Here is a 10,469-nt window from a genome sequence, read left to right as displayed (position 1 = left end):
AAGACTCTCAATGGGATGGACTGATACAGTGACTGGGGTAATGTGGGGTAGGTGTGACAGAGATGGTGAGACTGGCACAGGACAGGGCAGAGTTTAGGGCTGTTGTACAGAGGGTCGCTATGAGTCACAGGTGACTCGATGGCACATAACAACACCATCCTGAAGTACGAAGCTGTTAGTGATGGGAGATTATCCATATGTCTACAAGGAAGATCTCCACCTCCCTTATATTGGTTGTGTCATCGGGTGGAACCAGTGCTTGGAGAAGGATTCGGTGGTTGGCAAAGTAAAATGTCAGTGAAAAAGAGGAAGATCCTTAACGGAATGGATGACCACAGTGCCTGCAACAGTGGGCCCAAACATGGCAAGGCTTGTGAGGAGGGCACAGGCCCAGCAGGGTGGTGTTCTGAATCATAACTAACTTGATGCCACCTAACAACAACAACAACAATAACAACAACAACATTTTTTAGGAACAAAGCTATTCAGAGACCTAATCAAGACTGGAAGGATCCTTGGAATTATGCATATTACTTCCTCATCAAAAGTTCAATCCAAGTTCATGTCACCCAGTCCCCAGGAGAAGGGCCAGGAATGAATGCTGGCATCTAAATCTCATTTTGCTGCATGGTCTCATTCCCAAAGAGAAACCAATGGGGAGAAGAGATGTAATTGAATATAAATATCACAAGCAAAATTTAACCTATGTAATAGACTTTCATGGTACAGTTTACATAGTTTTGTAATCCAAAACCAAAACATGCTTATTTAAGAAATTTGTCCAAATTCATAGTACCATAAAGAAGCCAAGCAAAATAATCTCATGTTTAATAATCCCAATTCCAAGAAGTAATTTTTGGTAGCATTTTGGCTTATTTCCTTCCTTATTTATTTATTATTTCCTTATTTAGCTTCTTTGCCAGTGGACTCTTGTCTGCTTCAAAGGTCAAGATTTTCCTGAGCCAGAAAGGAGGGACACAGATTCTTCAAAAGATACTCTTCAAAAGAGTGTCATGTATTTTTAGTTGAATTTTTATCTGCAGATACTTTGAGTTTCTTGGGCAATCACATTGTTTATAGCATAGATCCAGATTAGGTTAAATTTAGTTTGCATTTGGAATTATAGTTACAGAGAGGAGAGGAGGAACACTGTGTCCAAAGTTAAAATAAGATGCTGAATGTCACTATCTGGCCACACACGAGATGCAGAAAAGGGCACCAAGAAGAGGCTGGGCTGCTCCTTCAGGAAGGAGACGCAGTGCCGTGTTGCAGGGACTCTGTGACACAGATCAAGAGGGACCCGGGGAAACACTGGCAATTCACTGAGAGTGCTGTGGGCAAGGCCACAGGTTCAAACTCTAGGTATTGCTGCTGGGCGTCTCTGACTTGATCCCACCTCACAGCTACCCCTTGTGTCAGAGCAGACTGCTCCACAGAGTTTTCTAGGCTACAATCTTTACCGGGGGTAGATGACCAGGTCATTGTTCCTGTGGAGCCTCTGGATGGGATTGAACCTCCAACTTTTCAGCTGGCAGTCAAGTGCTTAAACATTGTGCTACCAGGGTTTTCTCATCTCGGGAAACACTGACTGACTGGTGTGCATGTGTCTCTCCTCTGTATGTAGCAGTAAAGCAATTGCTGTGACATCCACTCTGCCTCACGGTAATGTCGCTGTGCATGTCAGAGTAGAACTATTTCTGATCCCAACGGCTCAGTTTTGAGAAGACTATAACCAGGTGCCTCTTCTTGAAGGTGCCTCTGGGTGGACCTGAACTCTCAGTCACCTTGTTGTCAGCCAAGCTCTTTAACCATTTGCACCACCCACCAAAAACCCATACCTGCTGCTGTTTATCTCCACTTACAGTGACACTAGAGGACAGGGTAGAAGTGGCCTATAGGATTTTCATGTCTATAAGCCTTTACAGAAACAGACTGTCACATATTCCTCCCACAGAGTGGCTGGTGGGTTCAAATTATCATACTTTCAGTTGACAGCTGAATGGTTTAATTTCTGTTCTACCAGCGATCCGCTTTGTACTACCTGGGGACCTCTTTACGGAGATCTGCCAAAATAAAATTATTTCCTGCTCTTAAAGGCAGTGGGAGCTCTGGCGGCATAGTCTGTGGGGAGTTGCACTGCTAAACAAAAGGTGCCACTTCTCTGGTGGTTCAAATCCACCGGCTGCTGTGTGGGAGAAAGATGGCGACTCCTCCAAGTGATTTACAGCCTCTAAAAACCAGGCAGGTCAGCGCTGAGTTGGTTCCAGCTTGATGGCAATGCATTCTGAGTTTTGCTTTTCGTAACTGCAGACGCCTGGTTAGGAACTGGTGTTAGTTCAGACTTCCCAAAGCATCATAACTCTTCCTGGGGGTTCCCTACAGTTACTAGTGTTTGCCAGCGGTGGAGAGATTTGACTGATGACACCCAGGAAAGGCCTCTACGGGGTCAAGGGTGCTGACCCTGGGCCCTGCCTCTCTGCTCCCCTCCTTTCACCCCAGGAAGGGATGGCATGGGATGGAGGGGAGTCTCTGTACTCACCCATGTGGTTGGCCGCTCCGTTCTGCCTCTCGTTCTCGTCCACATGGCATTTCTTCTTGGCAATCTTATGGAGAATTGAAGCCTTTTCTCTGAACCGCCCTGAATCAGGAGAAAGGAGCAGGAAGGAAATGGGGTGAGGAGGAAGATAAACAGAGGGGCTGGAGATGAAGAGTGAAGCAACATATATGCCCTGTTATGCTGCACTCTGGTCTCCTCCGCTCCTTTCTGCCCAACCCCAACACCCCCAAACCTACCCACAGCAAACTGCCTTCCCTACCTTTGTGGATTCTTCTGTCCGAGTCTCCATTTAAGGCCTTCAAGCTGCCAGACCCCCTCAGATGAAAAGTTTAACCAACTGCCCACAGCACACCCCAAACTTCCAGCATCTCTTGAACCTCCCTGCTGCTTGGACCCAACACAGGACTAAGAGAAAGCTGCTCTGCAGACGCAGCAATTTCCCTGGTACCAAATCTAATCCCAGACTGGTGTTGATAAAGGGTTGAGTAGGAAAACCAAGCCCTGGGCTCCCTTGATTTGACTTTGGCTTTCAAATATTTATCATAATTCACACTGCAGTTTCCAAGTGGTTCGGGAGCACGTGTCACACACAGCTCTATGATCTGCCGAGTCAGCTGCAATTAAAGTATTTAAGGAGGCCATGGATGGCACTTGGCGCTTTAAGGGAGGGCAGCAACTGAGCCCTGAAAGGACCCCATTCTCAGAAGAATGGCTTCAAACCACAAGTCTAACACATCATTGCATCTCCTTTATGGACATAGTAAATGGATAAACTCATGCAGCAAGCACAGGGACTGGGGGGCGGGGAAGAGCATGCAAAAAAGTGTGGAAGCTAAGGAAACGGCACATTTCTTGTTCAATCCTTGGTTTTCTCCCTTGGCAACATCCAAGGCAGAAAAGCTTAATTGAGACGGGTTTCTATTGCCTAGATTCGGATGTGGTCAGTCACTCAGAATACCACAGTCTACAATTTCCTCAGAAGTCGTTTGTTGATGGTGGTGGTCCACATCAGATTATGAATGGGTCATCTCATTCTACCTCGAGGATTAGATCAAAACCAAACACTGACAAGCTTCTTCTAGAGAGTGTCCCTTCTCAGGACGTGGCATGGCAGGTGACGCTACCCATTCCTCCCCTCCTCAGGAGTGGAAACCCTGGGGTCCGGGCCTGGTGGAGACCTGTGGGAAGGTGGGACTGATAGAGCTGTAAACTAGAGTGAGATCAGCTGATTCCAGTGGAGGAGGTGACACAGGACAGAGCCCTTTCTACTCATAAACCTACATACGTTATTGGCACAAAGGCAGCTCTTAGGATGCAAGTCCAGGCGACGGACGTGCAGCATGGAAGACAGTGTCACGGGAAGTCAGAAAGGGAACAGTACATGGAGAAAAGTAGTTCAGCAAGAAGCTTCTGCTTCAGAGGAAGGAGAGAGGATGGGACGAGGGGCGTGAGGTCCATCTTTGAGGGGGGTGGGGAAGTTAGAGTTGGCAGGAAGTCCACCATCTTGGAAACTATTTCTGAATGTAGTAGTTTCTATTTAATCTCAAAGAGTAGAAAGAAATGGAATAAAAGGAAAGAAGACCTGGATACTAGGAAGATCAGGAAGCAAGAAGAAACAAGAAAGAGAAGGGGGACAGGGAAGATTATTATGAATGAGGAGGGAGGCTAGGGACTAGAATTTCATTTGCAAGATGCTTTCCTGGCCACCAAATCTAGTGAGAAACAGAGTCTGATGATTGAACTTGGTACCACAGCCGTCAGCCTACGGCAAACAACGCCAAGAAATCTTGAAATCACTTCAGGGAAAGCATGGGGGTGGGGGGGAGGAAGAGGTCTTAGAACATTCTACAAGATTATGTTTTTACTAATAAAACCATTCTACTGTGGTGTCATGAGCACTCTTTGAACATTTTTTGAACTTAGGACATCATACAACTCTAGGGAATAAAGAGGATCAAGAATTACTAACTATAAATGATATAAAAACAATAAAGCAAGAAAACACTAAGATGAGGGGGAAAGTAAGCCCAGATATATAAAACCTCAAATTGTAACCTAATGCAAATTTTCAGAGGAAGTGAATAAAATCACACGGGAGGAGAGGGCTCATCTTTTCCTTGTGGAACAGCTGGTGGATTTGAACCATGTACCTTTGGGTTGGCAGTAAAATTTCTTATCCACTAGGCCACCAGAGCACCAAGTAAGGATATCAGGGCCAAAGTTGTAAATCATGGCAAAGAAAAGATTTAATAGAAATAAGCTAACCACGTATTATTTGTGTCTAGAGGAATCTTCTCATAACTTAGATGTTTGCCAGAAAAAAAGTTAACAGTTAAGGGATCCCCAGAAGCATATAATGCCCATCTAGTTCCTCTGGCAAGAAAACACCTTTCAGAACAGTGTATGCCACGGTCACTTGTGGACTGGTTTCCCCATATTGTGTGAGAGAGGGCGGAGAGAAGAAGGTGGGAAGTGATTCTAGAACTGCAACTTTGCAAATCCTCCAACATTTTTACAAGTCAGTCGAGTTTCTGAGAATATACGTCTCACTTTCCCACTCAGACACACCTCAGATGTTCTATGTGATTGAAAAGTGGGAGGGATTAGCCTTATTTTTGGCAAGACCAAGCACTGGAGGCTGGTAGGGGTGAGGGGTAGGTGGAAGGCCCTTCTCCAGAACTTGGTGCACGTGTGCTCACTGAGGGTGGTAAGGCGGAGCCTGAAACAGCAAGTTTTCATCCTCCTTGTCCTTTGGGCATTCTGGGGATGGCTATGGGGCACCCTTAGAGGAGTGTTATGGAGAGATAGTTAAGAGGGCTATAGTTAGCACGCAGTTCAAGGGGCAGAAGCCAGAAGAGAATTTAGGATTTCAAGGAGACTGTGTTCTTGGGGAAAGACGTTATGGCACCTTTAAGAGTTGTTCAGCCATCAACACCCAATAGGGGTGTGTGTGTGCTAGAGATGCTACAGTGTGGCTGTTTAAATGAATAGAGTCTAAAGGCAGCTCCATCTGGGATTAAGTTGTGCTTCTCTCACTGGATAACTTTTGGTAAATTCTTGAATCCTTCTGGGCTCATTTCCTTTTCTGTTAAGTAGAGATTTCTGGGGTAGACAAAAGTTTAAATGTGAAAATGTCTGTAAAGGGTTTGTTCTATTGGCTGGCACTGGAAGAGCTCCAGGAACAAGAAGAAAAGGAATGTTAACAACAAGCCCGTGGGCAAGACTGAACCAACCATGGGTTGCTTTAGGAGAAGGACTGGTATATTTTCTTAAGCATCACCTGGAGGAGAATGAGCAACAGCCTGACCTGATAGTTTAAGCATATCTACACCTTGTGGGATTGGTCACTAGATTTCAGTGAGCCCACCAAGAGTCTCTTCTAAGATCACTTTACTTCTTCCTGCAATTCAGAAGGTCAAGGTGATGGAGCTGGCCTTCGATGTCTGAACTACTGATCCCTGTGCAATCTTAGAGTTGAAAGAGGGCGATCAGATTTCCCCTACTCCTGTAGGAGGAGGGCCAGTGATTGTGGCCGATGATTTGGGTTGGCTCAAAAGAACTTTCTGATGCACACATTTAAACCCTTCTGAGCCTCAAGTTCTGAATCTGTAAAGAGGGGATAAGGAGAACACCTATATCATGACTGTTGGAAGGTTCAGTGGGATACTACACAACAGGTAGTCAGGAGGGCTCTGTGTTAAAACACTATGCCTCAGAGAGAGTTATAATTATTGTGGAAATGAATGACAAGTGACTCTTTACGTCAACCACTGACTATATAAAATTGGGATGTAAGATGGAACGGATGCTTACCAGTCTTAGGGGCAGTAGACTGTGGCAGCAAAGGGACAACTTCCATAAACTATTTTCGGCACAGATTCCACGTTGTCATATGGCATGGCATCGGGGACACATCTAAGAAATCATTTTAGCTTTGCGCCTAGTGAAAAGATCCAAGATACTGATTGCTTCTGAAGGTGAGTGAAGAAGTGACTTTTAACATGTTTTCAGGCAACCTTAAAAATATACTCTGTTGTGGTGCAAACCCTGGAAGTGTTGTGTTTTTATATAGCTACAGATATTTGTATACTTCAAATCTCAGAAATAGCAGACTCTGTTCAAATCGTGAGGCACCTACGTCAATACCTAGTACACAATTTGAATATAGTTTAGCTCGCTCTGAAATTTGCAGGAAAAAAGTACCAGCTGAGTGTTCTCAGAGGATGGTGTGTTGAGGGGGAGGTGGGGAGGTGTGGAGAGAGAAGATCAAAAGCATAAGGGCCTAAAATGTGAATACGAGATTTTGGGAATGCAACCAAGGGTCAAAACCCTTGACCAAATCACTCTGGCAGGAAACAGAAGCCCCCCAAATGGGCATCACAAGAGGGTCCGGAGAGGCTGTTCACTCAAGAGGAAATGGATTTGGCTTCTGTTCTGCTCTTAATGAATTAAAACAGTCATAGAAACTCCTTCACCGCTTCCTCATGAAGCCAAGAATAAGCAGGGTCATGAAAGAAATCCTTTCGAGTGGGGATAGGTCAGCTTTTGGCTGCCACAGAACATTGTGAGGGTAAACAACACAGACCAGACAAGACGAGGGGGATGGCTATGTAGACATGAAGGTACCAGCCACCGGCCCTGGGAAGCAGTCCTTAATTTGAGAGAAGAGAAAAAAAAAAAGAAAAAGGAAAGGAAACAGAAGGGAAAACTTGAAAATAGTTTTTCTGAACCTATTTTTGTCTTCGGTGCTCCTGTTCCAGTCTCTCTCTTCAAGCTTATGGCTTGGCAGGCAGCTTAAAAAAGCAGACTGCACCTGAACTTGACTTTTTTTGCACTCCTGCCCCCAGAAATACAGATTCAAGTAAGGTGGGGTGTGTGTGTGTGTTGGAGGGGGCTACTGTTCTCCTGAGCAGACATGCAATGGAACTGATGTGGCAGAAAGTGAACTGAGCTCCCGTCTCTCACACCCCCATACACATCAGCTACTTTAACAATGTTTTGGACTCGACTTCTCTCTACCCTCTCTCCTTCCACAATCAAGTCTCAGTGGAAGAATCCAGAAATTTTCTAACTAGTCTTCCCCTTCCAACCTTACTGCCTCAGCTTCCAGGCTAGCGTCTGTCCAGCAGTCTCTGCTCTTTAAAAATGCAAATAAAATAATACACTCTTTCTTTCTGCTTGGCTCCCCAGTTCAAAGCAAAAGCCCAAGTCCTGACAATGACCTCTAAGACTATCCAGTGAGGTGCACTTGGGCAGCCTTGACTTTCTTCTCCTTACTTTGCTCCCGCCATTGTGGCCTCTGTGCTGTTACTTCAAAACACTGTCCCTCCCCAAGGTCTCTGCATTTGCTGTGCCCTCTACTTAGAAGGCCCTGCCCTCTGCCCTACACGTGGCCTCAGGGACCTCAAGGTCAAGAACACTCCCAGCTGCCCTGCTACTGTTTAATGGAATAAATGTTTCTGAACATAACAACAGTAACACAACCAACAACAAAAACGTCAGCAGACAGTACATGGAGAGGTGCTTGGAGGGCTTGCTAGGGAAATTTTCTTGACAATTTAGTTCCTTCTGAAGGCGTTACTTGTAATTTTTCAGAAGACCTTCTCAAATTTAGAAGCTCTGGTGGTCAAATGTTAAGGAGTTGCACTGCCATCCCAAAGGCAAGTGGTTTGAATCCAGCTGCTGTTCAGTGAGAGAAAGATAGGTAATTTTGTCCCGTGTGATTAAGCTGCCTCTGAAAACCCACTGAAGGGTCAGCAGTGAGTTAGTTCTGACTCCATTGGACATAACAACAACAACCACCACAACTCAAATTCAGACAAAACTGGAATTTTACAAACCATAAAGCTGGCAGCAGTCATGAACTCAGGAATTACTGACTTTATCTGGGGTGGATGCTAGACGAGAGCTGATGTTCTCTGTTGCTTTAAGTCACTTGCATTAGTCATACTGGCTCAAGAGCAACATTAACATACATTAAAACACAACCTAATAAAGCCGTTCTTCATGAGGAGCTGATGATTTACCCAGTGTTAATGTGAAGGGGCACGATTCTGGTGAACATGTATTCAGTACAGGCACAATTTCATGTACATATATTGTTTCTGTTACCTGAACTTCCTGTGTCTGGAAATGGTTAGTTAATGTGAGTTTCTACCTTCCCACTCCCCTCCCAAAAGAACCTTCAACTTGACGCTGTAAACAAGAAGTGTTCATAAATCTCATTTGAGATGTGGGTTTGCAACCGAGCTGGGGACACAAGCCGAGCGTCTTTAACTAAGTGTGACGGAAAGCTTAGAGGCCCGTGACTAAAATGAGATGATTTGGTTCATTTCAGATTTAATCAAAAGAGAAACTTACCATGCTTAATTGAACAGGCCAGTCTCCCTGTAGAACAGAGTCCCACTTTTTAATTTTTATGTTTTAAGTGAAAGCTTCATGGGTGGGGGGGAATGATAGTATTAATTTGTAACAATATCCAACTTTGACTGATTAAAGGCCATGTTTTGAGCACCAAGGGTGTCAAAAATCGTAAAAAAAAGCAGCACCCACAGTTTGCCTGCTGCTGCCACTTCACACCTTTGCATATGCGATGCAGCCAAGTCTGTCTTCACTGCCGGACCCCATCTTTCTGCTTTTACTGTTGACAGTTTTGGTCATGAACAGAAGATACAATGACGTTTCAAAAGCTAGATGTATTCTAATGAGAAGACCTCCTCGGGCCTGCTTTTCAGGAAGACGGTGGTGGCTTTAACCCCACAGCTAGCTCAGTCTTTGGACAGATTTGATGCCAGTTACAAGCAGGTCACTCAGGTTAGCCATGGTGAGTAGACTGCTGTCTTCCAAAGATCCAGTCCCCAGGAGATGTTTGCATGAATACATCTCTAAAGACGTGATGGGGCAAACAATGGGTGAGTTTAAATACTTTTTTTTGAGAAAGCCCAGCCTGACACAGGACATCTGTACAAGTGCCCAGAAAAATCCTTTGGTCATGGTAAGTTGGACTGAATGAGTTAAACCATAAACTTGGAATGAATGAAATATAACACAGTATTGGAAATGGTGTCTTTGCACAGCGGAGTTCCCTGATATGGTAACTGGAAGGTGGAAAGTTGGCTTACAGTGTGCTTGGCAGTGTGCAGTTTGTAGACTTTCTGCAGGGACAGAAAGGATCTTGGACAGCAAGGGTTGTGGTGGAAAAGGGATAATTGGTGGAGGTCCTGCCATTTTATTTAGAGAGGACACACACTCCCATCAGTATTACCCTCTCATAGGGCATGCCTATTTCTAGACGCTAATTAATCTCTGTGTCTTCTGTTCAGTAGAGTCCAAGTTTTAACATTAAGAGGAAGACACACAGAAGATGTTGTTGTTATATGCCACCAATTCATCTATGACTCATAGCGATCCTATGAACAATAGCTCTCTGCATCCTGCCCTATCCTGAGCCAATCTCACTGTCTCCAACAGCCATGCCAGATGAAGGGGTATATGCATTACAGAATTTTGAAAGATACTAACAAATTGTTCTACAAAGGGGTCCCAACAGTTAATGTGTCCAAAAACAGTGAGAGACTCTGAGAGCAAATTCAAATAAATCCTTTGCACAGAGACTCAACCTTCTTTCCTTACAAACTTACCTTCCAACACACTGTTTTAGAATCAAAGTGGTGTGAAAGTCAGGGTGCAGCTGAGATGGAAGTCTCTGTCCTCGCTAAATGAGATGACAAAACTGTTCTTCCTCCAGAGATTATTCAGTTCCCACCACAGCATGTCCCCTTCTTGCTTCCAGACCATGAAAAACCCTAAACAAAGTCTGACAGGCACACTAACAGTCTTGGTGACCCAGAGGTTAAAACCCTTAGCTGTTAACCTAGAGGTTTTATAGTTCAAACTCGCCGGCTGCTTTGCT

General features: G+C 44.8%; 1 protein-coding gene across 2 annotated transcripts in view; it reads right to left on the bottom strand.

Moving 5' to 3' along the window:
• Nucleotides 1-10,469, bottom strand: part of SLC24A2 (solute carrier family 24 (sodium/potassium/calcium exchanger), member 2) — a 311,194-nt gene that overhangs the window by 45,790 nt on the left and 254,935 nt on the right. For both annotated transcript variants that reach the window (XM_006881276.1, XM_006881277.1), the window contains one exon: nucleotides 2,540-2,638. In XM_006881276.1, coding sequence (XP_006881338.1) covers nucleotides 2,540-2,638 — 99 coding nt within the window. The remainder of the gene's footprint in view (nucleotides 1-2,539; nucleotides 2,639-10,469) is intronic.

Source organism: Elephantulus edwardii, unplaced genomic scaffold (assembly GCF_000299155.1).
Source record: "Elephantulus edwardii isolate Elephantulus edwardi_28Jun2011 unplaced genomic scaffold, EleEdw1.0 scaffold00014, whole genome shotgun sequence".
Classification (NCBI taxonomy): domain Eukaryota; kingdom Metazoa; phylum Chordata; class Mammalia; order Macroscelidea; family Macroscelididae; genus Elephantulus; species Elephantulus edwardii.
This window is presented reverse-complemented; position numbering and strand designations above follow the sequence as displayed.